The sequence below is a fragment of the Hylaeus anthracinus genome, unplaced genomic scaffold, assembly GCF_026225885.1.
Source record: "Hylaeus anthracinus isolate JK02 unplaced genomic scaffold, UHH_iyHylAnth1.0_haploid 11985, whole genome shotgun sequence".
Taxonomy (NCBI): Eukaryota; Metazoa; Arthropoda; class Insecta; order Hymenoptera; family Colletidae; genus Hylaeus; species Hylaeus anthracinus.
Window position 1 is genome coordinate 6,746,784 of NW_026534333.1, and position 26,723 is coordinate 6,773,506.

General features: G+C 38.7%; 4 protein-coding genes across 10 annotated transcripts in view; 3 read left to right on the forward strand and 1 right to left on the reverse strand.

Annotated features, from left to right (window-relative positions):
• Nucleotides 1–4,071: 4,071 nt before the first annotated feature.
• LOC128886603 (breast cancer metastasis-suppressor 1-like protein) lies at nucleotides 4,072–6,023 on the forward strand. Of its 3 annotated transcripts, none has more exons than XM_054141639.1 (3): nucleotides 4,072–4,214; nucleotides 4,570–4,791; nucleotides 4,878–6,021. In XM_054141639.1, exons 2-3 carry the CDS (start codon nucleotides 4,574–4,576, stop codon nucleotides 5,350–5,352), a joined length of 693 nt encoding a protein of 230 aa, XP_053997614.1. In that variant the 5' UTR covers nucleotides 4,072–4,214; nucleotides 4,570–4,573; the 3' UTR covers nucleotides 5,353–6,021. The 3 variants fall into 3 exon arrangements, with proteins under 3 accessions (XP_053997614.1, XP_053997617.1, XP_053997613.1); XM_054141642.1 differs by having other exon boundaries at nucleotides 4,104–4,214; nucleotides 4,574–4,791; nucleotides 4,878–6,022; XM_054141638.1 differs by having other exon boundaries at nucleotides 4,121–4,214; nucleotides 4,558–4,791; nucleotides 4,878–6,023.
• A 446-nt stretch (nucleotides 6,024–6,469) lies between these two features.
• LOC128886599 (enolase) lies at nucleotides 6,470–9,234 on the forward strand. The gene is made up of 7 exons (XM_054141634.1): nucleotides 6,470–6,626; nucleotides 7,150–7,255; nucleotides 7,325–7,498; nucleotides 7,574–7,731; nucleotides 7,815–8,115; nucleotides 8,183–8,469; nucleotides 8,547–9,234. The coding sequence occupies exons 2-7, from the start codon at nucleotides 7,193–7,195 to the stop codon at nucleotides 8,866–8,868; spliced, it is 1,305 nt and encodes a 434-aa protein (XP_053997609.1). The 5' UTR covers nucleotides 6,470–6,626; nucleotides 7,150–7,192; the 3' UTR covers nucleotides 8,869–9,234.
• Nucleotides 9,235–11,023: 1,789 nt separating this feature from the next.
• LOC128886600 (ATP-dependent (S)-NAD(P)H-hydrate dehydratase) overlaps nucleotides 11,024–26,723 on the reverse strand; it is a 63,340-nt gene continuing 47,640 nt past the window's right edge. The window contains exons 2-5 of the transcript XR_008459882.1: nucleotides 15,263–15,333; nucleotides 13,575–15,107; nucleotides 13,095–13,339; nucleotides 11,024–11,748 (exon numbers count right to left, since the gene is read on the reverse strand). The gene's annotated coding sequence lies outside the window, so the exon portion shown is untranslated. The remainder of the gene's footprint in view (nucleotides 11,749–13,094; nucleotides 13,340–13,574; nucleotides 15,108–15,262; nucleotides 15,334–26,723) is intronic.
• Nucleotides 13,190–26,723, forward strand: part of LOC128886591 (mucin-5AC) — a 35,449-nt gene continuing 21,915 nt past the window's right edge. For 3 of the 5 annotated variants that reach the window (XM_054141603.1, XM_054141606.1, XM_054141607.1), the window contains exons 1-2: nucleotides 13,190–13,325; nucleotides 15,940–16,339. The gene's annotated coding sequence lies outside the window, so the exon portion shown is untranslated. Of the gene's footprint in view, nucleotides 13,326–15,875; nucleotides 16,340–26,723 lie in introns of all 5 variants that reach the window. The other 2 variants (XM_054141604.1, XM_054141605.1) reach the window with 2 other exon arrangements.

Consider the following 26,723-nt stretch of genomic DNA (forward strand, 5'->3'; position numbering starts at 1 on the left):
TCAATAATTATGTAAACATGAATGTGTGTATGTGTGCGTGTGAGTGTGTGTATATGTATATATAATGCATAAATTTGAGCCAAAGAAGTATTAATAAAAAAAAGTAGGTATACGAAGAAAGCGAAAAAAGGATGAGTTGGGAGAAGTATTTCAAATGAAAATCGGTAACGATTAAGTTTGTAGACTTGAACGATTATTTCTCATAAATATTATATTCCTCGCTTTCTGTACGCGATTCGCATACGCTCGATAAATTATTTTTATTTAAACGAGATTTATTTATTCCGAAGTTACGATATCTCGACGATTTTTTAACGTAATATAAATTAAGAGTCGATGTTTTCCTTTGCAAGCTCTATAAATACCATGTCATACATACATAAGCGAGCCACTTTAACGAAAATCGCGAAGAGCGTCGTTTCTATATCTCATCGAACGGACGAACCATTATTAACGTAGTCGCGCGATTTTTATAGTGTATAATCAAAAAGATGTTCAGAACGTACACGATCTTTGACCGTCAAAAGACAATTATATAGATTTTTACTCGCGATTAAGAAAGAAAAAAAAAAAAAGTATGCGAACGTTTAGGGTGTATCCCTTTGCGCAATGTCAATTTCCTAGGTGGTTCTCGAAACATGGGACCCCTTTGTTTCTGTATCTTCCTCGCCGTATTTATCTATTTCTGTTTCTCTCTGAGATCAATTTATTTGTATCGCTCGTCGACGAGGTTATCGAATCGCTGTCCTACAAAACAATTGCCGCCTCGTTCTTTCGATATTACTTCATTTACTCAACGAGACCCGATGGCTTCGTTGCTAATTGCGTACAATCAACAATTCTTTCACGCGTGAAGACCAAACGCATCTTAACGAATGGAGAACGATCAAATCATCTATTTATTACCTATCGGTACTCGGTCACGGAAACATATTAGCAATAGCGCGTTCAAATAAATCAGACAGGCCTACTTCTCGCATTAGAAGTGCGATCACGATACGTAATGCAGATAGCACAATATGTCTGTCCTAGCAACATGGGTCGCTATAAGATGTTCTGAAGTTATCGTTCCTCGATCGACGGGCAGGAATATCGGCGAATACTTTGCCTCAGAGAGAAAATACGTGTTCAATGATAAGGAAGAAAATGAATATGTAACGCGCCTTTCACATTATACACGATCGTCCGACGTGAATACTATAAACCGTCTGTATTTATATAAATAAATATACAGTCTCGCCTCCGACCGCGCATTCAATGGTCAAGCAATACTCGACTTGTCTGACCACACGTGATCTCGATCTACTAATCAGATCTGGAAGTGAAGGAAGCGCGAGCGTGGTCGGACAACTAGAATATCCCAGGTTTTTATTTTAAAAACGAACGCTTCGTTACCTGCACGAAGGTTACCTATTCGAAATCGTCTTAATTTCAAAAATTGTTCACAAAATACTTATATACAGGGTGTCCCAAAAATGTTGGAGTTCCTTGAAAGGGGTGGTTCGGGAGGTGATTTGAAACAACTTTTTCCTTTGCGAAAATGTCGGATGGGGCTTCGTTAAGCAGATATTAACAAAAAAGCCCCGACCAATCAGAGCGCGCGTATACCGTTGGAGCGGCCGCGGTAGCGAAGGCTACGAGCTAGGCGGCCGCGCTCGTACGCGAACAAGTGACTCGACGTGCACGAAGGACATTGACGCGACCGCCTAGCTTCGCTACCGCGGCCGCTTCAACGGTATACGCGCGCTCTGATTGGTCGGGTTTTTTTTTGTTAATATCTGCTTAACGAAACCCCATCCGACATTTTCGCAAAGGAAAAAGTTGTTTCAAATCACCTCCCGAACCACCCCTTTCAAGGAACTCCAACATTTTTGGGACACCCTTTATATATATTCCTGACGACGTATTTACAATCGTGTACAATGTGAACACACTCTTATTAACCAGAAGTAAGATCGATCGACAAGTTAGGTAAGAATACAGCGCCTTCGCAGTTCGACGAGTCTTGTTACGTGTAAACTGTATAGCAAATACATCCTCTCGTTCTGTTCCAATAAAAATATTATTTGTAAACGGCTAACGTTTCGTCACGTTCCTAAAATCGTAATATTTTCTTCGAACACTCTGAACTTTTTATTAATTTTTATACGAACTTTTACTGTTTCGCATTGAATATTATTCACGAGATTAATGTTTTCAAGAATCGCTTCTCTCGATACATCTAACGAACCACGATGGCGCTGCGATAAATGTTGCATGAAATGAGTATTAAAAAAAAAAAAACCTGTATGAAATTGTTGTTATACAGAATGATCGCGGATTAAGAAAAGAATGTTTAGAATGTCCGCTACAACATGAAACTGTGCACACGGCACGTTAGATGCGTATGGTAAGGAACTATTTGCTCGACTCGTGATAATTGAAAATTTCCTCGGAGACGCGTTATCTCTTCCGAAACAGGCATACCACCCCCACGCGAATCACTTATAAATTTTTATACATTAAATACGGCTCCGTACCATGAAAGTGAAATTACGTGTAAACAAAAATCGAGTGCCTACATCATTTCAAAATTCTGTTTACCACGAGTTTCTTATCAGTCTCTTTTAATGGATGTTTCATTTCGTATATAAATTTACAGAGTAAAGGAATTCTTACCGTAACCGTCTCGTGTGTGATAAATCTTAACCGTAATGAATAAAAAACAAAAAAAGAGTTTTATATGAAAAGAAAAAAAACAACAAAATGCACAAAACGAGTTGTACCTTCCTTTTGCGCAAAAAGAGACCTATTTAATCGAAAGTTTTCACGAATCAGAGAAAGCACACGAGAAATATGTGTATATTGTATACATTAATTTATAGTATACTTTACAATTATGCAAATGTTGCATTATCTGTCTGTTTGTTCTATGCAGGCCCAAATGTATTATTATATCCGATGGAGTATTACATATTAAAAAATATATGTATATATATGTATATATAGAACAAAATATATGTACATATATAAAGGTTACACGTGTCTTTTAATTCCCTTTAGATATTTCATTGATACCTATTTGATAAATTGTACCTGATTGATAATGATATACAGGTTTGTTAATAAGGGACGTTTTAGATTTTACTGAATATGTCTAATTTCTCAGGTTTTAATATAAAAATAGCCTTTGTATGATACCAGAGTATATAAATAATTTCCATTGATGAATGGATGGTAGGGATGTAAGTAAGAGATCGTATATCAACCTTAAAGATCTTCCACTTTTCAATTTAACGGTTAATAATACAAAACTAACGGCAAGGCTTACTCGGCATAATCTGCTTTAGAGTCGAGGTTGTACGGAAAGCGCAGGATTTTGCTATTTATAGGAATCTGATATTGATTGACAACTAAGAGAGTTGATAACAGTTCATAACAGTTCATAGCCCTCTAGCTGTAGAATCCAGTCGAATTTGTCTGGAAGATCCTGTTCCTACACTTCTAAATGTCACTTTCTCTTTCCTCTGATAAGCAGATGGTGTTATTATGTAATGTACACTTAAGGATCACTTTTCGTACGATATTTACTGCTATTTTATAATTATCAATTATTTATTTCATGGACCCTAAGACGGTGCTGCCATCTAACATCAATATCAATGCTCGATTTTATATCACATATGATCACATATACATGTTCATACGCATGCACACGCATGCACATATATTTATATATTAGTGGCGCCATCTAAAATGAAACGTCCAAGCTTGTCGAGAAATAGTTCAAATTTCTTACCGCTAGATGTTGCCAGGTCTGGGTAAAAAAATTAGAAATTGGAAAACTTTATTTCAAATAAATTCTAATTAACTTTAAGGTCATATTATTTATGTCTGAGATCAGAAAATTAAAATTTGTTTTAAACTATTAACATTTAACTATTAACATATGATTTGTTTGATATTTTTTTATATTTTAATTTTAGCCCTACCTTTTTCTGTAATATGATACATATAACAATCGATAATTAAATACAATATTATTTATGGTATTTATATTATAAACTTACAAGAACTTTATCTTGAAAAAATTTTAAGACGCATGCTCAACAAAACCTCCGCATGTTTAGATGATCAATTTACAAATGGTTGTTTCGCGTGTTACTTGACAGACATTATTTTATCTTCTACTACATATTTTGTGGCCCTATACTACTAAATAAAATTATTTCACAGTACGTATACACATCATTATTAACTGTAATAAAGTTACTTACCAAAATATTAAAATACTATATACAATTTTATATACGATTTCGGTAGAATGTTTCCAAATTCCTAATTGAAATACTAGTGTTTTTACAATATTATTTTCCGTTTTAATAGTACTACATACAATTCATAGGCATTTGTACATGATTCTTCATTTCGTTTGTTATTATTTAAACGGTACGAGTGTAAACGTCGTAAACATTAATTTTGAGGTTATATTACTGTAACGTAAATTTACACATAAACGTATCGTAGTAATCATGTTAATGCATAGTTGATCTTATACCATTTAATTGTACATGTGAGTTTAATGCTTAGACAGATGCCAAGCGTTAAAGATGAATCAGAAGCAGAAGGAGAAGAAATGTCGCACGACAGTAACGAAAGTAATCAAAGCTCTGCCTCGTGTGATAGCAGTGCAGAACATAGCGATAGCGATGATTCTTCGGAAATGGATGAAGATGAATGTGAAAGGCGACGCAATGAATGTATGGAAAACTTAGTTGATTTAGAAAGACAATTTACTCTTCTTAAAGAGCAGTAAGTCATTGGTTTCGTTACAAAGATTTTATTGAAAGTGAGTAGCTATCGAAAAGGAACATACTTTGATATAATAAATGTTTCAGGCTGTACCGTGAAAGAATTACTCAGGTAGATACAAAATTAGGAGAAGTTCGGGTTGGAAAATCTGAAGAATATTTAGTGCCATTGGAACGTTTAAAAGAAAATATGAAAACAAAAACAGAAGTAGCTGGAATACTAAAACAGTATAGATTACAAAATATACAAAACAAATTTCTAGCAGAAGAACAGGCAGCATTACAAAATTTTGAAAGTGAAAAGGAGTTAATCTGGGATTGTATTCATAATGATTTACAAGAAAAGATCCGCAGATTAGAAGAAGACAGAAACAATGTTGATATTCATGCAGATCTGTGGCTAAATTCAACTGGTAGAAGACGTAGAAATCACACTGAAAGGAGAAGAGCTGTTACCGTTGCTGGCCCTTACATCGTTTACATGCTAAATGATGCAGATATCCTCGAGGATTGGGCATTGATAAAGAAAAGCCTAAGCAGCCGGAAAACTGAAATAATTTAATATTAAGCATAAATATCAAAAATTGTCTAATGCAATAGTCTTAATGACGTCAATGTTTTGCTCTTATATAAAAATCAAATGTCTAACCAATCTAAGAGCAATCATTGCACTCATTTTGCAATAATGGCAACTTCTTTACATTTATAATGCTTGTATAGGGTGCCTTTCTATATAACACTTTGATCTCTACAGAACCATTTTGATCTACATTCAAATATGTGTGACCTGTGGGATAATTCCACGATACAATACTTATGCCTTTCAGAAACAATTTATGAACTGATAAATATTAATCACTTGTGAATATAGTTTTAAATTTAGGAATGCAATAGTTATACTTTAATATTAAAGTAACGTAATGTTAATTGTAAAAACTAATTTAAGTAATAGTTGCATACAACATTAACTACATACAGTTTATTTATAAATGATTTTGTAAAATAAGTTTCTCGATAATATCAAAATTACATGTATACTTTCTGAATTTGAAGATCGCAAAAATTTTCAGTACAAAATTTGTTTACGAAATTGCATTTTGAAGACCAATTCTTTTAATTTTCGGCGATGTTATATCATTGTTCATGTACAAATTGTATCATAATAATTAAATATATTACATATTTTTGAATAAACTTTCGACAAAAATAACGTTGTTATTTATAAAAAAAATAATTTGGGTTACGTAAACGTTGATAAAAGTTTATTGATTGTTTTTAAAGAATAATACAATTAAACTCGTATATTAACCTCAAAAATTAATGTATACTTCCTCAGTGCTTCCTTGTTTTCAATAGAAATTTGTATTCCAAGTAAATCTGTTTATTTGCTGAGTTTAACAATCTAATACTGAATGAACAACATTGCAAATTATTTACAATTATTCTTTATTTTCGCGACTGCTTTATAAATTCCCGCTCTCGTAAAGGCACGAGTAGTGCAACATTGAGATAGTCAATTGTAAGGGAATTTGCAATCTGCCAATGACACAGTAAATATCAAAGGTAATGAATGCGCCTTAAATTATTTAATCGTTAGAACATTTGAGCTTATATTCGATTAATAATTTAAAATACTCCTTTGAAATCTTATCAAAATGTTAACAGTTATGATTGAATAATCTTGAAGAGGAAACTAATTTTGGCACTTATGCGATCACACTCGCTGAGAGTTTAGAATCGATAGGAGAGATACGCATTTCGAGGTCAACTGTAGGACAGAAGACAGAACACCATTCTGCTTCGACACTCCAAGTGGACTGTCACGCTTTACGTTAGGTGAGCAAATTTCATTCAAGTTTCGTTCAAGATTTAAAGAATTCTATCCTCAAAAATCAGTTTGTGTTGACGAAGATATCAAGATTCTGTTCAGAAGTTTTTCAGTGTGATTTTCCTCAGAATTACACAAAAAGAATGATCCGAATACCCACCGCGTGCGCTACGTGTCTAAATTTCGCATCAAGGTCATTACACTTGATATTTTGAGCAGATCGCAATCAATTTTAAGAATCCAAGGTCTTGTAAATAAGGGAACAATTTATTTTATTGTATATTCATAGATTTCTTCCAGTGACCTTGACAAGGTCAAGTACTACATTGTTCAAAATCCACAGTCGAATACCGGTATTTTAATTTTCCGACAATTATTTAAATTGTCCAAAGTGGAGAGTAACTTAATATGAATGTTTGAGGTTGAAATGAAAGGTAGAATTCATGATTAGGACTCTTGATTAATTATAACTGTACATTTTGGAAGTTTTAATACACTTGTAGTTTAAATTAAAAAGTATTTGTGTTTTAGATTATTTGTCTCCAAGTATAGTACTGCTAGTTACTGTGAAACAATGCCGATCCAAAGCATTAAGGCACGACAGATCTATGATTCTCGTGGCAACCCGACTGTAGAGGTAAGATTATATGAAATATACTTTCATAAATTGCATCATATAATTGTCACTTACATACATTTTCTATAGGTCGATCTTGTAACAGAAAATGGCCTGTTCAGAGCTGCAGTACCATCCGGTGCTTCAACTGGTGTTCACGAAGCTTTAGAGCTCCGGGACAATGATAAATCAAAGTACCATGGAAAATCTGTGTTCAAAGCTGTAGAAAACATTAATTCTATTATTACACCTGAATTGTTGAAGGTATTTATTCACAAGTATCTGTCACTTTTTTCATAAAGTGAGAACCGCCTTTAAATGTAATATGTTATGTAACAGTCAAACTTGGAAGTTACTCAGCAAACAGACATCGATAATTTCTTGTTGAAACTCGATGGTACACCAAACAAGTCAAAGCTTGGTGCAAATGCACTTTTGGGTGTTTCATTAGCAGTTTGTAAAGCAGGAGCTTCTAAGAAGGGAATGCCATTATATAAGTAAGTAAATAGACTTCCTAATTTAAGTGTATAATATTTTGGTCCAATATGTATAACATTAATTTTGTAAATGATTATCGCAGATATATCGCGGAATTAGCAGGAAATCCGAACATTATTCTACCAGTTCCAGCTTTTAACGTTATTAATGGTGGTTCGCATGCTGGAAACAAATTAGCAATGCAGGAGTTCATGATCCTGCCTACAGGAGCTAGCAATTTTACAGAAGCAATGAAAATGGGTAGCGAGGTCTACCATCATCTCAAGGCTGGTATCAAGAAGAAGTTTGGTCTTGATGCTACCGCAGTTGGTGATGAAGGTGGTTTTGCTCCTAATATTTTGGAAAACAAAGAAGCCTTAATATTAATCATGGATGCTATCAAAGTAAGTGTTACTATTTATGTTTTGAAAAAATATGTGTAATATCGTATTATATCATTATAAAATTTAGGTTGCTGGATATGAAGGAAAAATTAAGATTGGTATGGACGTTGCCGCGTCCGAATTCCACAAGAATGGAAAATACGATTTAGATTTTAAGAATGAGAAATCTGATCCTAGCACATACTTGGAACCAGAAGCTCTGAAAAACTTGTACCTGGACTTCGTTAAAGAATTCCCGATTGTTTCAATTGAAGATCCATTTGACCAAGATGACTGGGCATCATGGTCTTCCATAACAAGTTCCACTCCCATTCAAATTGTGGGTGATGATCTCACTGTCACAAACCCTGAAAGGTAAAATTCGACTAATACACCACGAAACTTTTATTTCACTACAAGCATAAACTATCATGATCTTGTTTGCATTACAGGATCAAAACAGCTATTGAAAAGAAGGCTTGTAACTGCCTATTGCTGAAGGTCAACCAAATAGGTACCGTTACAGAATCAATTAACGCTCACAAACTAGCCAAGAGCGCTGGGTGGGGTACCATGGTTTCCCATCGCTCTGGTGAGACAGAAGACACGTTCATAGCTGATTTAGTCGTTGGACTTGCGACTGGTCAAATTAAAACTGGCGCGCCTTGTCGTTCAGAACGGTTGGCCAAGTACAACCAGATTCTTCGTATCGAAGAGGAATTAGGCGCGGCTGCCAAATTCGCAGGCGAAAAATTCCGTAATCCCCAAGCTTAAAACATTTTACCTTTTTATTTTATTAACGTGATGCTCTAGTTAACATGTATTCTGCAACACAAAGGTAACCTATACTTCCATGACTGCTGACATCGTGTCGATGGAATAGAGTTGAATGATGTTGTAATCGTAGAGTAATGAGTTTTGGAAATTCTTATATTATAAGAATAGATTCAAATACAAAATGTAAGAATAGTGTCACAACTAAAAATATCATCGAAGTTTCAATGTACACCAGTTTATTCTGTTTCGAATAATAATTAAATGGATTTATCTATTATTATAGAATATCACTACGGTTAGCATAATATAGGCAGTTCACCGGTGCATTTAAGAAAATGTCGATAATCAAGGTATATGAATGTATGTAGTATTTATTTATTATCCCTAATTTCTTTACTCATATGTATCATGAATGTTTGGATCCTGTTCAACACTCTGAAAAATTAGGTCAGGTTTCGCAATTCAATGTACAAAAGAATGACAATGCCTGGTGTCTGCCACTTTAGAAGCACAAATCATTAATCGTAAATAAACGTTATGATGATTGTTAAATGTTACATGTATGAATATCATACATAGTAATAAAAACAGTATTTAAATATAAATTACACCCATCCCCGAGATAGACGTTTGTTGAAATAAATCCATATAAAGTTTACATAAGTTTTTTTTGTTAAGAGCATACATGTAAATGTATAAATAAAATTCTATGCTGCTATACGTTAATGCAATTCTCAATTTTATATAATAAACCAAGTTCGAGATTATGCTATTTTAATTTCAACATGAAAATAGTTCAAACTTTGCAATTTGCGCCATTGTTCCTCCAATTCAAAGCTGGCGTACTCAACAGGTATTTTTCAGAAACTAATCTCGGAAACAAATAGCAAACAATTTAGGATAAAAGGTATATATTTGAATTTAGCGCCATTTTTATTCAAATTAATAGCTATCTAGTGGTGAATAAGGCGAACTAATTTTCGGAGTTTGGTCAGCGCCTCTATCGGGAAAACGCCCAAGTGTGTCCTTAATAGTTCCTATTTTCACGTCTAGATAGCGCCATTTACACTGTTTTTTTTCACCGACAATTAATGTCAGTAATTACCATCTAAAAGCGCCATCCAGCGGTGAAAAAAGGAACTATTGAAGACAAACTTGAGCGTTTTCTCGAAAGAAACGCTGACCATACTCCAAAAATTAGTTCGGCCATTTTACCGCTAGATGGCGTCCATTAAACGCGCGAAATTCAAATTATTTATGTGAACATCCAAAAGTAATTTCTTTTAACATTTATCAGATACTTATTAAATAACTATGGGTACGATTAATCGTGTAATAGGTGGTTACTAAGTCGAATGAATTAATTTGAATATTTTTGTATATAATTTATATCATATAACGGAAGAATGAAGTCTCGATTTAAACTGTGTCTTTAATGAAGACTCTATCGACCGAAGAAATCGGGACGAAATGACTGATGACGTTACCGTCACATAAAATGAGTGACACGGATTGTAGAATGACTCCCAGCCCATAAACAAATTCATATTTAAAGTAATCTGTAATTCAAATGAATCATTGGTTCGAAAGCAGTAGGAACAAATTTTCCTGTAAATTACAATCGACCATACGCCCCTTTTTAAATTATCAACGACAGCTCCAGATAAGAGGGCCTTTTCTGATAATGTAAAATTAGCCACCGCGTGTTGAATGCTGCATGATTTAAGCGAATTAACATTTATTGACCGATTATATGCAGAAATACGAAATATCTGTGAAAGTATTACGGTAGTAGAATTATTGCTTATGTTCTTGGTGATATTGCGTTGATAATGCTTCAACATTTTGCTTTGGTTCACTTTTCATCCCTTGTCGCTTATTTTATCGATCAGGCTTCGTCTTGTTCATACTAAAGCGCGTTTAACAAAAACTTAGGGGAACTTATATCAGGGGGTAGTCACTTCCTATAAATTTTTGAACGAGGAGACTTGCTTTTATACCGCGCGTACGGAGTCCAGATCAATATCGACTATGCGAGCACATAAAAGAAGATAGTCGGTTTGATAAATCGCACGGTGTTGTAAACCATCGATTCTCGAGCTTATCGTACAGTTGCAACTAATTCGTAACAAAATTAATACCATCTATTTCTTCGTATTTATTTATTTTACATGTTTTATTTCTTACAATACTTGTTAAATTTTGCGTTAGTAAAATGCTCAAATACCATGGAATAAATGAATATAATTGCATGCAGCGTTTGGTAAATGAAATAAAAAGGTTTATTGCAAAAGCAAATGGACGAACCAGTAATCCTCGAAACACGTGGCTTAGAATCGAATCGCAGAACCGACACAACAAGATATCACGAATGTTTTCGACGAAAATCCCAAGGGATCGAAGCAAATGTATTCATTCGCAACAGAACCCATCGAAGTTGGAACAAAATCGACCGAGTAAAGTATTACTTTCCAACGTCGACGAGAGTTTCCAACTCTGGAGAATTGGGTGTGTAAGATTTATGAAGATACTCCTTTTTGAATAAAGATTTCACGCGAGAACGTTCAAACTTTGTAATTTTTTTACTGAAACTGATCGTATTAATGTAATTCACGGATTAATTTATCAATCGAACTCTCTCTCTCGAGAGAGTCCTTTTGAACCTGACCCTCAAAATGACCGCTCGAGAATATTCGAAACAATAGATCCACTTCGCGTCAATTTTAAACACAGCAGACTCTTCCTTGACATCAATTTTCTATCACCTTCGCTGATTTCACCGTTGCACCATCTACATTGTCTCGACGAATAATGACACAGTTTCAAGTCACTCCAATTTATCGATGTGATTCGTCATTCTCCTGCACTACATGCGAACTAAAGAAAAAAGAAAACGTTAAACAGATATTGTTTTATCGAAATTTGTTTAAATTCTATACATTATTTTATGAAGTTCAGCGACACCTGAAAAATGGAAAATCATTATTTCATGCATACATTTTTGCACGAAATTCCGCAAATTTTTGATACGATTAAAAACAAGTTTCTTCGAATGTTCCACTCGGAAATGGAACAAAGGCGCGTTACCTTTGTACGTGCTGTAATCTTTGATTAAAATCTGCGGAACAGGGCTACAATAGAATTGACGTGGATATTTCATATTTGCAAATACCAGCGTGACACCGTGAAAGCGTGAAATGTAGTGCAAAGTGCAATAATGCAAGGTTACATAAACCTAGCTACGTTGTAATAAAAAAAAGTATTATACAAGTAACAAACGAAAAATCGATTAATAAATAAAACTTGCATGCCCATTTAAATTTCGATATATTTACAATTCAACGTTTTTCGTTCTTTCCATCCAATTTATAGCAACGCCGACCAACGAAACACGCGAGTATTATGAAATTCACCGTTAATTTAAGTTTATCTTATCTCTAGGAAAATATAGTTTCCTAAGGTCATTCCATGGACTGGGTAAAAAAAAAAAAAAAATGTTAAATAGTTGAAAAATATTTAATTTGTTTTTGAAACAATAGAGACACCTTTCGGAATTGATCTTTTTTGTTCCACGGTGAAAAGTCGCCGACGCGTGGATGACGTGGCGTTCAACGCGTTAATATTCAGTTTTCCTGTAACGTTGTAACACCGAGGCTGGTATCGAACATTTTTACGTCAAACTCCACGAAATCTCGATCTCTCGTAATCGTCCGAGCAACGTGTTTCTCGGTTCGTCGAGCATTCACAAATTCACAGAAACAAAAATCCTTGCATTCCTGCGATTAATTATCGACCATCAGTCGCGTCGATTTATACGTACGTGTATTTTAAAAATGTTAAAATAAACGTATCAGCGAACGAAGGAAATTTCGAATGTCACGCAACGGTTTTCGCGCGAGAGGCAACTTTTTTTTAAATACAAACTGGCGTCGAGGAACAATTAAATTGCAGGCACGACACGATAACGTGTAGTTAGGAAACATTTTCGAGTGACAATTGTAACCGTGTACAGCACACAAATGCGAGACAAAGTTCAGTTTTGTATACTCCGTCGAAAAATACCAACACGGACAATTTTTTTCGTTTCCTGATTTATGAATAAATCGAGTTTCGTATAATTTCGAGTACTATCCAAAATTGGCTACAGTTGAGTACATAAAGTACTTTGAGTGCAAAGGGTTAACATCGCTGTCAGAGGCTTGTGATCGACAAGGGGTACTCACCGCGCATACGTGGACGCCGTAGCCACGCAAGAATCCGCGGGCACTGATTGGTAGACGCCAAGACCGCACGTTTGTGTGAAGCCGTTCGCCTCTTCAGTCTCGCGGTGAGCGTCGTGCAGCGCGTATCGATATGTTTTCGACAGTGGTTTGATCGTGCTACGTAGTCCTCGAGTGACTGAAATTTTCCGCGGACTCGAAAATTACCTGTCGAGTGCGCGTGACAGCCGAGACGTAAGTGACGCTTCCTACAGAAAAGAATAGAATCCGCGATATCAATTTATTCCCACCCAGTGTTAACGAACATTCGACGATCGATTCCCCGTTTTTGACAGAGCCAACAGTCAGTTCGAGCCGACATGTCGTTCGACAAAGAAAACGAACGTTGTTTATACTCGGTCAATGCCAATGATTCGTTTACGTCTAACAGAGTTTCATTTACCAACGGTTCGCGATTGACCATGGATTTCAATTTTTACTTACCTTTACGTTTGTTCCCGCCTTTCGGAGAGAGTTTTCAACTTCAGAGGGAAAGAAGAAACGATCAGTCTGCTGAACGAGAGTGGTTAAAGGAAATTTAACGTTAAAGTACTGTTTGGAGCGAGGAAAAGTTATCGGAGGGAGCGTTTGTCGTAACTCCTTTGTTTTCACGGTATCGTTTTTTTTGGTGCAAAAACGATTTGCATTGTTATTGCAATATCAGCGGTGTGGTTTTTTTTTCCAAGATTACTTTCTATGCTTGGCACATTACTCGTAATCGTATCCAGTCTGGCTTTTCTCTCTGCGGTCTCGTTAAATTGGAAATTCACTTTTTTTTTTTTTTTTGGAAGTACCCAGGGGAAAACGCTATTTTCGCAAAACATTATCGTCGAAACGTACGTCGTTAAGTAACAGCAATTATTTTCAGTTCTATTGTTTAGCTAATGCCCCACTTGAAGATAAAATAAAATTCAGCGGTGACTCACAAAGTTAAGTACACACGTACTTCAACGATGTACGAAGAAGATAAATTTCGATTTAAATGAGCCTAACGTAGTCTCTTGATTGAATTAAGTAAATATTGTTCATCGCTTCGAAGAGCATCGAGTCGTCTTTTCTTTCCAGAAGAAATTGTTGGCGCTGGTAACGTCGTTAGAACGAGACTCCTTCCCTCCACGAGGAGTTGTTAGTTTGAAATTCAACGCTTGGTTACTCGGACGAGTAGGATTGACAATCAGTCGTGCAATTTCGTTCAATTCATTCCGTCGGCTGCGAGTAACTTCTCCAATAATTAACCTCTTTATTTGTCGAGCTTCTCTGTACATCTTCTTTCTAACGACTCGCGATGAATTTATGAAACAGATCGAAACAGAAAAATTCACGGATAACGGTGCAGTCGTAGGGCTTAAGATGGATAAAATTTCATTCGATCGACAGATCATTTGCTCACTGCGAAATAACACGTTTATCGGACGTATCGCGAACAAATCTTCGAAAACCGATAAACAAGCACGACTAATCGAGACACACCTGCGTGTATTCGGCAATTATCGAATACAACTAATTCTTTCAATAGAGGATCATTCGTAATTGGTTTATTAGGGGTAAACATATCTAACGATCCACAACGAACGATCAATTATTGTTCGCCAATCGCTCCACCCACTGCAACGCGTCTGTTTCCAAACGCCCAGCTCTTGTTTCCATAAACTTGATTACCGTCGTCGCGAAATTAATCCGCGTTGCAACGCATCAAAACTGCGAGATCCGCCTCGAGTACTGGAGCGATGCACACTGGAACCGAGTAACAGAATTCGAGACAAAAATCGAGATCCATCTGCAGATGTCAAAGAGTTAGAATTTATTTACAGTAATAAAGGAAACGTAGGGTTACTAGAACGAACTGTTTCGGGGTAACACGCCTGGTGTATCGTACTACGTTCCCCTCTATAGTTCACGCTCCGATCCGAGTCCTCCCCCTGTAAGGTGTAGACTCTTTCTGAATAGGCCGCTAGTTAAAGCGTTAGGATACCCTCTCTGTGAACGCACAAAAAAAAGCATATTTTCAATAATTTTGTTCTCAGCAACTATTGCATAAAATTGAATGAATGTCTTCTCCCCTTGGAGGTATGATTAACGAAAGTAAATAAAAAATTTTCTTTTTGGTAAAAAATATTTCGTCATTTATTTACGAAATAATACGCATGTGCGCAAAAGAAGAAAGTTATCCGTTGGCGCAGGTGATTTTGGCTCTCCTGGTAATCTGAAACAGAAAATCGAAAAAATTGATTAAACTATGTCGTCACGCCTATCGTCGGAACCTCCAAGTAGTTGATATTTTGATGTTTATTTACAATTTCACCCGATTTACGGTACAAAAAAAAAAGTGTTTTCTTTCTCTCTTTCACAAGAAACGCTGGCATTTCGTTCATTTTCGATGAAATAAATAAGTGGAGGTTCCGACTCTTTAACCAGTGATAGGCAAAACCCTAGGCTTCGAATAAATCTGAGGTTTGCTGATATGTTCGTCTCGTTTCCTCTTTCGAACGTTTCCCAAAGAAGGAAACGAGACACAAACACATCGGCAAACTTCAGATTTATTCGAAGACTAGGGTTTCGCCCATCTCTGGTGTTAACACGTTGATTGCCAGACTAGCACCAACGAGAATGCGTCTCCTTAGTATAATTATAATTTTTTGACTTAACAATTGGTAGCTAAATAATCGCATCTAGACTTTTTTTTTTTGTTTGTTTGTTTAACGTTTCGTCCTCGCGTGACGTATTTCGTGGATCTTTAAACTTCAGACCCCCGTCACTCACGTACGAATGACGTGGCGATCAACGTGTTAAAGGGGCGGATATTTCGTAGATCGCGGCGGACATCAGGAAGAGACATAACTCCAACGCGAGTGTCGGGAGAACGCGTCGTCATGGGCAACCTGTATTGTGGCCCGCGGGTGTAGTGCCAACGCGTAATCGAGGGGGAGAGAAAGAGGGAGAGAGTGAAAGAGACAGAGACAGACCAGACACAAAAAGAGCGAGAGAAAGAGAGAGGGAGAGAGAAGGGACGAGAGTAGAAGGAAAAGAGAACGAGCGAAGGGGGAGAGAAAAATAAAGGAAGACAGAACGTGGACAAGCGTGACCAGCAAGCTTCGAAAGGCTACTCTCTCGCGGCCAGGAGGAAGAGGGACGAGTGGAAGCGGGACGGAGAGGATAATGCGGACTCTTTGCTTCCGCCTTGATCAACAGGACGTTCGGATCTACTCGTAGTAAGTAGAGAAACTGTATCTTTTGCGATAACGCGCAAGACGAAACGAAAAGCTACTGTATACCTTATTATTATTATTATTGTATACCTGTCGACGTGACAGCAACGATTCCAAGAGTCTTTAAAACGGAGCAGAGGGTGGTATTGTCGGTCCTCGGTTATCGTAGTTGCACAGAGGCGAGACGGGTTCCTTGGCGTCGGTATGAAGGGTTAAAAATAAGACGTGGAAACTGCGAGGGCGATCGACCGCGAAACTTAACCGCGAGTATCCCTCGAAGAAAGAAAACTGGATGGCCGTGTAAGCGGTCCCGACTTTTTCAAGGATCGGTTTCAGCAGGGTCTAGTCTCTCTAGTCGGTCAATAGAAAGTATAATACGGGTCGTGACAAGTCCTATAAACCGTTATAACTCGAGTTGTTCATTCGGGCACCTACTTACGTCTCTTTCGCGATCGATGAGGATTATTAAAGTATATTGCACGCCGCGTAGTTCTGAAACCCGTTCACTTTTCGGTTGGAAACAACAATAATCTTCGTCTATTAGAGTACTTCGCGAAAGAGTGAAACGATAATGGCGTGGCTCGCCATATCTCCATGCGGAATTGATCAATTTCGTTGGACTTGAACGGGGTACGAAAGGGAAAACAAATCGGAAAGAGGAAATTGAGTTGTATAATAGTACATCGAGCTTAACTTAAATAACGTTGAGTAGGTGAATCGTGTACAGCACGCAGGAAAATTATGTTGGGCTAGTAGTTCGAATTTAATCGAAGCAACGCTATCGAAAACAATTGTCGTTTCGTTGAACCGCATAGAATGCGATATTTTACACGGGGATGAGCTGAAAGCAAATTGGACTTGTTTGAAATAATTCTTGTCAACGTCGAGCCAATTAAGTAACGAGCGCCGACTTCGACTAATTTCGAATGTTCAGACTCGCAGAGTCACGAAAAAGCCAAAAGTAACCGGAGTTCGGTGAGTCTTATTACTGAAATACCGCAGGAAGAAAATCGTCAAATTAGCGTAATTGGATTTGGCGTGGTTCTGCTTTGAATGGTTCGTTAGGAAAATGCGGGAGAGATTTTATCAACGTAGCAATTTTCCATCGCGAAGCATGACTACTGTTGACTATTACTCGACAAAAAATTATATAAAAATCTTCTCCGTGTTTTTTTAGCAACCACGTCGCGTCGCGCGTGGAAATTTATTTAATCCTAATCGATGCATGGAGAACAACGGCGAATTTTAGCGACCTCTTAATTTCGACGAAACGAAACTTCCGCGAATCCTTAGGATACCGCTGAAAACTTAGAGCGACAAAGCTCATTACATAATGTTAATCTGGAAGTGGATTAGTTTAATGGAGTCAGGGGCGCACCGGAAAACATGGATTTATAATTATGATATGGACATTTCTACGTTTCGTTGTTTTGCCTTGGATCAGACATTATAAAAGTTTTTAGTAAACACAAAATACTATGCCTGTATGTATAGTTACGAATCGGTGAGTTGATTTAACAAGATTTCTATGTTAATTCTCACGTGTCGGATTCTGCTTCTCGTATTCGTTGACCGGTTCCAAAACTTACGGTATGTATGCGTACCTGTACGTAGGAAGAAAGTTAAATATATGCAGTTACACACGGAGAGTACCGTTTTAATCTTCGCTGATAAATATCTTCGCCGTGCTCAACGAATTCGAGATTTGGACCGACAAACAGCGTGGATCCTTTTTCCTTCTTTTAAAACGTCCTAGCATTTCAATAATTTACGCTTTATTTCAGTTGATACCCAAGTAACTTTAATCTCGTTCGAATCGGTGATCATTTAAACTTGTGAAAATCTTGAACGAGCCGAGTACTGTTATTATTCTAATAGCATGTAATACGCTAAACAATAAGACGTTCCTCAACCGAGGTTTTTCAGCCTAACAATTTTTCTCACAGCGCAATTCAAGTTCCGGGAACATAATAAGAAATTAGGAAAATTATTCTCTGAATTGTACGCTGTTTTGTTCAGCCGCTCTTATGATTCCACAATAAGGATGCCCTTTTCAGGACTAAATTAAGTCACGGACTTCAAAGGCTACAGCTTAGAGTCCTCCGCCAAGTGAAGGGATTCCAGAGGGTTATTTGAGGCAATTTATTTAAATTTTATTATACATTTTTCGCATTCGCGGACAAAGCAAACGTTTGAAAATATTATTGAAGGCCTTGCAGTAGCGCAGGGATTTACGATATCTTAATTCGGCCCTGGTCCCTTCCCTTTCATTCTTTCTCGTACCCAGTACCTTAAGCTGGTACGTGTTTCCGTCGTATTTTCTTCTGGCATACCTTCGCGTACACACGTTCCCACGTCACGCGTGACACCTCTCGATGACCTACGCAATACGCGACCCGCGCCATTATAATTTTTCATTTCTGATCCCATAAGTCATTCGGTTCTCCCTAGTCGAATCGCAACGATAAACAACAACCTGCATGCCACGAACTTTCTGGACAACCCAATACTTTTATTCGATCTCGTCGTTGATCGATAAAAAAAAAAAAAAAAAAAAAAAAATGTCAAGAAGGCATCGACTGCATTAAAGATCACTACGGGATCGTTGACTCGTATCTCCCTTTGCCATGTCATTTCAATAAGTAGCACGATTCTTGCAGACAAAGAGCAACGAGCAGTGCAACTTGTGCAACAGCATTAAATGTCAGGTCAAGAGACTGGCTCCGTTGGCCGGATTACGGTTTCAGCTTGTGCACGTATACCGTATTTCACTGTAAACGCTTTGGCGCACCTACGTCTCCGCCATTCCCTGCCCTTGGATTACCGTTGCTCGTGCGAGGAGCTGTACGATATGAATGAAACTTAACGGCAGAGTTTAGCAAATTTTATTCCGAATAAAGAATAAGAGTCCCAAATTTATTCGTGAGAGTTAACGCGAATGCATTCTTCAGTCATTCACCCTGCAGCGAGCGACGTCGCGCTGTACATGGGAGGGCAGCGTTTGTTCTTATTCCCGCGACAATGAAAAACATGTACCGCGTAGAATTTCGTTTGGAGTATCATTAGTTTAAAATACACGCCAGTCACGCTAAGTATACGTCACTGGGGCTAATAATCGTGTAACGAATCATTGAGCTGGAAGGTTTCATGTTTAATTCATCGAAACGTTTCCATGTTAAGCATTTCCAAGCTTCGACTAAATTCCAATAGACGATGGATGCGAAATTTCACGTAGACGCGATGTTCCAGCTATGCAATCCCGAGGAGACTGCGCTCCGTTTACGATTCGCGTTGCATTTACTCCATAATGGCGCACAACAAACATTTACTATCGGCGCACCCAGCTCTGACATTTTCCTATGGAATCGTCTCTGCGCATTACCTAACGTATCCTTATTGTTTCCCAGGATCGAAGATTCCGCTGCATAGGGTGTTCGTACAATTATGCAATTCTTCGTGCAATTGCACGTTTGCGGGCTTAGCACACGTGGCGACGCTCGCGAATAAATTACCATTAAGAAACGCCGCGATGTTAGCGAATAATGAAGCAACGTTGAGAGAGAATTTTCGTGTAATTCGCTGTGCGACGAATGTTATTTTAAAATTTGATAACGAAAAAAGATACCGCATGGAAAGTAGGGCCACGGAAGACTTTTGATATAGACAAACAACTAGATAGACGAATAAATATTTGTTTATTCGCTATGTCGTGGTACGTGTGCGGTATTTGCAAAGTATTCGCAAAGCAATATGCAGATAATGCAGTCGACAGTCGTGCGGTTGTGCGTATGCGCTGATAAAACAGTTTTACATCAATAATTATTTACATAACTGATACAAATTATTGCAGCGTACACAAGCATAGTTCGCAGTAACGAACAAAAATTGCTTTCCTCGAATGCAATAATTGCCGAGTTCCTCTTCCTTGTGATTCTATGTGCTTCCCCATTCAAAATTGGAGCAGTTCGGTGAAATGATTTCTCCGTTCTTGAGCTAGTCGACACGGGTTTGGAAAGTGGCAAACGTTTTCTCGATAATCGCCGAGACCTCGACTCATCGGTGCTTCGAGGTTTAATGAGATTTAACAGCAGCCAAGGTGCAAACGTCACGACGGCCGCGATGATAAGATAAGGCCAGTAAAACAGTTTAAGTCGCACGTCAGCGGTGATTCGATTCTCCGTCGATGCGAATTTTGCATGGAAATACGAAGCGAGTCGAGGAGAAGTATTTTTTTTTCACCTAATCTCAAAGAGTAGAGATACGCGTGTTAGTAAACAATTAAAATATTTTATATCGAAATTAGTTCGTTATTACTTCGTTCGAATTGTCTTTTTCAATCTCACTAGCTCGCGACAATAGCACTCTGCTAAGCGAGACGTTGAAGATGATTTCGTAATTCTCTAGCTAGCCAGTGCCAATGATGTACATAGATGGTAAACGGCTCTCCAATTGAACTCTCGCTTTGTGTTTCGGTCATGTTCCATGGCACATATTACGTGTCGACATCGTATGCACGTATTAAGGAGAAATCGGAAGCGTCTATTTTCGATCGCGCGTCGAGCACGTCCGGCAATTCTCTGCGTTAGAAACGTACGTACGATTCGAAAAGATTCCATTGCGATCCATCAGACGTACCTAGGGGCCTTTAACTCGTTTCTCGTTGTCACTCTCGGTCGAGCGAATTCGAGTGGCCCCTTATCTCGGCCAACGCATTACCGATAATGCCACTGAATAATAGTAATCGATCCTTATCTGACCGATTAATCGGGCCGAGATAATTACGAAATCGATTCGAACCTATCAGTTACGCGCCATAGTCTCCTGGAACAGGTATTTATCTTGGCCAGTAATTGGCAATATTCTTATCTAGATAAATGGAGACGAACGATAAAGTGAAATTATTAAATGTTCAAATAGAACATTTATCGGGGATAATCTGAAATAAATTTCCACCCCTGTTTAGTATTTGACAAGTGAAATCGTGGCTTTAGGTGTCTCACAATTAGAGGCGTTGACCACTTCGTTCTGAGAGAGGGCAACAGGGTGACAACCGACCTAGAATCTGCGCACCGACTGTTTGCGTGATGAATATCAACAAGTCTGCCTTAAATAACCGTGTATCCACACGAACGACGATCAATGAAAGTATATTCGGCGCTAGCGTTCATTTGATTCCATTTACGATATTTTGGATAGCGTTGCACTTAATCAGTTAACAACCGTACAAACTGCATCGTAATAATATAACGGGACCAGCTAAATTCTATTTATTTAAACTATCGATAGCTGGTTTCGTTAATCAACAGGAAATTAACGCGTACTTGAAATGTCGACGCTTGCGAATGGAATACGCGTCCCGCAGCCATTTATGTTCTCACTTTGAAATTAAATACGTTTCCAGGGACCGAGTGGGTTTTCAGTCGGTTCGTTTGACCACCAGGATTCATTTTTCTAGAGTTACAGACTCTCCGTACGCGTTTATAGTAGATTTTATCGTGTCACCGTCGTCCCCGAGTATCGAATTGCCGATGGCGATTCCGTTTCTCGCAGCCACAATTAGACCAAATAATGGATATTGGAACAGGAATAATAGACCTCGACGAGATCGGTTACAGTAGTCACTTGTGTTTTATTTTTTACGATCAAATTCAAAATCGTATATACGTACAGTCGGGCCCATAAGTGTTCGTACCCTCTATATCTATTGAAAAAATTTGCCTGAATTAAATTATAGGTTACTATCCAAATAAATCTTTCATTATAAATGTATATATGAATATGTATTAGCCAGGTCGCTTTGAAACTTCGTAGTTACGCACACTTTACGTTTCGGAAGTTGGAAGATAAATGGGAAAACCTGGTTGTTGGGTCTCGCATTAATAAATCAACCAATCACCGTAAATTATGCCGTATGCGAGAGCTGAGAATGACATTTTCAAGTTTAATAGATTGCTCGAATTTGCATTCGCGGTCTACCACTTCTGTTTGCCGAAGAAAATTGTCCATCGTCCATCTTGAACTTCTTACGCGTTGTGTGAGGTACTTTTTCGGTATAAATTGTTTTTTTGCCCGAAACAAATTTAACGGCTTCAGCGCGAACGTTTATTTCAATTAAATTACTTTCAAATAAATTCGTCAAGCAAAATCTCGTTTTACATAAAATCACATTGTGCGCGATAATTCCATAGAAATGCGATTTTCGTGTGCAACGTCACGAATTCTCAACGTTTTACCAATGCACATTTGTTTGACAATACGCATGCAAATGTAGTATCGGGACCACAATTAATGCCATTCTTTGCGCGAGCTTCAATGTATGCAACGTTTTTGCATATCGTAACAATTGAATCGCGGCTTTCGTATATTCGAATTCATCGTGACTTCTTCTCTCCGTTGTTCTCATTCGGTTGATTTCATAAAAAAAAAAAAAAAATCTGCTCGCTTAAATCACCTTAGAACCACACCCAGACTCGACAGACAGAAGCAGATAATAATTGTAACAACCCCGATAATAAACAGCTTCGAATGACGTAAGCGATTATGATTAAACTCCACTCGCCTGTTTCATCTAAACTTGAACTGCTCTCCTCCAATCGCACACAATAGTCTCGACCTCGCCTACGGTAACGCGCGAACGGTTGAGTTATTATTATTTTTTTTTTTTTTGTCGCGTAACGAGTGTGCTTTTGTACTAATTAACAACGATACAGTTGTAACAGTCGGAGGGTCGTGAGCGCATCGAGGATCCATGATTACAAAGATTTATCAGTCGTGACACATCTGATCGCGATTGCAGACAGACCGTGCGTTCAATCGGACAACTGGTAACCGTGGAAATATTCTTGGTACAATTTCCACAGGATCACACCGCCCCGTTACGTTGCCTGCTCCCAGACAACAATAACAATAGAACCTTCTCACCGTATGAATAATTCTTGGCGCGCGGCGCCGTTTTGCAATCGCCCTCGCGCGACAAAACCGGCGTTCCTCCTGGCACAATGCGCCCGTCAGACTTCGAACGAGACGCCGTTATTACCGTGCACGGGGAAAAAAAGGGAAAGTGATGAAATTATGAATGCCCAGGGAATTCCTAATGAAAAAAGTCGTGAATCATCCGCGCGGGAGACTGGAATCGCGTTGTGCATTGCTAACCTTGAGCCGCAGCCGCTCGCGCTCGTTCGGGTCGCGTTTCATCGAGATTGGTCGATGTATCGAGCGTTGCAAAATCAAATTTGAACGTGTACAATATTCGGAAGAAGGCGAGGGAGTCAACGACATCTTGGCCGATAACGAGGGTAATAAAGATAAAAGACGTTGAAAAAGTTACGTAACACAAAAGCCAGATAAGTTTTATGCAGTTGTAACATATAGTACACACTAAACGAAGGTGTCTTGGGGATGTGCTTGTCACTTCTTAATTGCCACGAGTAGCCGGGGTTATGTTCCCGATTTGTCAAAGTGCTAAGGCACGTCCGAGACTGTGTTTTGCAACGAAGACTGTGATACCAGGTGATTGCGGTGAATTTACGATGCGATCAAAATTACACGTATGTCGCGGAGTCGGTTCTCTGTGACAATATTGTTGTCCTTTACGCAATCGTTTCAGATTCTGTAATCCCTGACCGGCTAGAATAGCGCTTCAATCTTTGATAGTGTATCACCGAGACGATTATTGTCACTGAGTAGTATGTCCTAGCCTCTTCTCTATCCACATGATAGATCACGAATATTCTCCATCATGAAGCGTGATTAGCATGTCAACGTTGAAGAATCGTTGAAGAATATTAGACTTGATCGCTCTTTTCAATGTTCACCCCCTATCGAGTCTCGTTAACTTTCACCTGCCACCTACATACTTTAAGAGAAATCCATTTTTTCGCTGTCTAACTTACGAAAGTAAGTACGAGTGCAATCCAACTAATCGCATTGTTTTCGCTGTCGACAGAATCGATCAAATTTCGCTTGAAGTTTTTCTAGCAATTGGCTGGATTGATTATGCGACAAGTAACAAGCGTTTGAGTCGAGAAGCAGAGGGTCGAGTGGACGCTTAGGTTTGCGTAACGGTTACCAGAAAAGAAGAACGCTAATTGTAAGAAAACACCTGTAGATTTGGACACGTGATGACGCAGCACGAACGCTTGACAAGCTGAAGAGAGTAGCACGATTCCTAGTCCGTCAACGAGTCATTTCCAAATACTTGAGCCATCATCCATCTATTTGTAGCTCGGCCCTTGCTTAATTCGTGTATAAATAGACGCTGCTGCGATTTTAGAATTTTCCAAGTCTACATCTGACGTCCTCCGTTTCCAAGATGACGTCCCTAGTTCGGAAGCCTTTGGCAGGTATTGTGGAGCGAAAGAAAGACCAGTTCCCACTTAAGAGGAATGTGATAGATACTGCGAGTAAGGGGAATGTCGTCGGTATCGAGTAGTGTCCGCTTAATTGCAGGCCTTATTAAACACTGACTAACAAGTCGTTTGACCCAATAACACTCGCACTTCCTTTCAGGACAGTTCTCTCTTTTTCCCTCGAGATACGTGCGTCGAGAGTGTTGATTGGACGGCGAGATTCGAGGGAATATCCTGAAACGGCGCGGAAGCACTCGCGCGTGTAAACTAGTCCCGTGGTCATGGTTTTCCATTCGCAGTGTCAGTCTCGAAGCCGATGCTCGAGATGTAATTCACGGTATTTGCTTGGAAACGACTGCGTTCGCTACGATAAACTGATCCACCGTGCTTTGTGTTCCTGATTTATGCGCGATCAATGGGATCGCGGAACTTGTAGCTGGCTGATAAAGTATCGCGTCTCCGCTGAATCGGCACCAGTTCCCGTATGGGGGTATCGATATTCAAACGGTGTGTCATTTCGCTGAATCGTCGGTATGCAACCGAGCGACGGAAATGTGTCACGTTCGATCGAATCGATCGTAACAATTGTATAACACCGAGGTTCGAAAATGTTCGTTATGCGGAGCGCCTCTAGGTGTACATTTATCTGTTCGCACATCAACGGTGGCGTTAAAACGATGCGCATAACGCACAATACGACTTGCCTCGAAATCTATTTATGGTAAGGTAAATTGGAGACGTACATCCGACTGTACATCCAAGCGCGAGACTACTCGACGAGTAAACAATTAAATATTGTGTGTTCTTGTTTGATCGAAGTTGACGTGTGCCCTCACGTGCACGGCGAAACAACATCGTGGAATCACGTTGGAAGAATTCGCCTCGCGTTATCCAGCGTTTGCCGCGAGCAAACAATCAAACCGGGACGTCGTCGTTCAGTGACAAATAGACTAGAAGTGTAATAGGACATCGTCGTTGAAAAAGGCGAGACAAGGCCGTGTGGTTCGTCATTGAATAATTGGACAGCGGTATCTACAACCGTAGCGATATATTTGTATTCATAGCCACGCTTCTCTGGTACATGCAATCCTCCTCATGAAATAATGGTTCGAAACGATTTCGAGCTTGAGGCTTTGCTGCCAACAACAACACCCTGTTAAAGAACTATAGGAGTTACGTTTTAAACATCGAAGGCGTCCTTGGAAAATTCGAGGGAAGTGGCACTCGCGATAAATGACTTACATTCAGCCTCTGATTACGTCACAATGAATCCATGCACCGGCACACCTTGCTGTCTCCTGTTTCGGTTGTATTTTGACGCATTGCGAAGCCTACTCTCGCGGCAACAAGGACGATCGATTTACACGCGACTTTAAAGGCAATCGATTAAACCTCTCGTTAGATAATCGTGCAATGGTTCGATATACATACACGAGCTCCGCGTATTCTTTCGAAATCTGAAGGTAGCGATCGACAACGTAAAAGAAAGTACAAATTCGAATGAAAGTATGCTTCCATTACGACTAACATGTAATAGCGTCAAGAAACAAGGAAGCTAAGTAGCTATCGCGCGCTCGATTGCCTTCGATTCAGTGATCAGACTATGGTTTCCCTGAATTTAACAGTTGCTCCGTTTTCTCGTGGATCGCTGACGGCATCATGCATTAGCAATCAGCTGTGCGCACCATGCAATTTTCAGACGCATACCGTTGCTCTGTCTCGCCGAGAAAGAAGGTTTAGGGAGCATCAAAATTTCAGTCTTCGGGGCATTGTTCTGTTAGCTGGATCGTCGGAGGCTTTCGAAAAGCGCGGAAACCACACTGGCCTCGGACACGCACACGCTTCGTGCTTGAACATTCCACCGTGAAACAATAAGCAGTTTCTCAATTGAGCCGTTCACTGCTCAAATCGATTAACTGCACTTTTTGGAAAATCTTAAATTAATTGTCAAAGCACTTGGTATAGTCATAACTAGACTGCGGATTTTTATGGATTTATAGGAAATTTGCATACAAAATGCAAACAATACGCAAGAATAT

Coding starts and splice junctions, on each gene's coding strand:
- LOC128886603 (XM_054141638.1), top strand. CDS start 4,562: ATGCTTAGACAGATGCCAAGCGTTAAAGATGAATCAGAAGCAGAAGGA. Junction 4,792..4,877: donor TTTACTCTTCTTAAAGAGCA/GTAAGTCATTGG, acceptor TAAATGTTTCAG/GCTGTACCGTGAAAGAATTA.
- LOC128886599 (XM_054141634.1), top strand. CDS start 7,193: ATGCCGATCCAAAGCATTAAGGCACGACAGATCTATGATTCTCGTGGC. Junction 7,499..7,573: donor TTACACCTGAATTGTTGAAG/GTATTTATTCAC, acceptor GTTATGTAACAG/TCAAACTTGGAAGTTACTCA. Junction 7,732..7,814: donor AAGGGAATGCCATTATATAA/GTAAGTAAATAG, acceptor TGATTATCGCAG/ATATATCGCGGAATTAGCAG.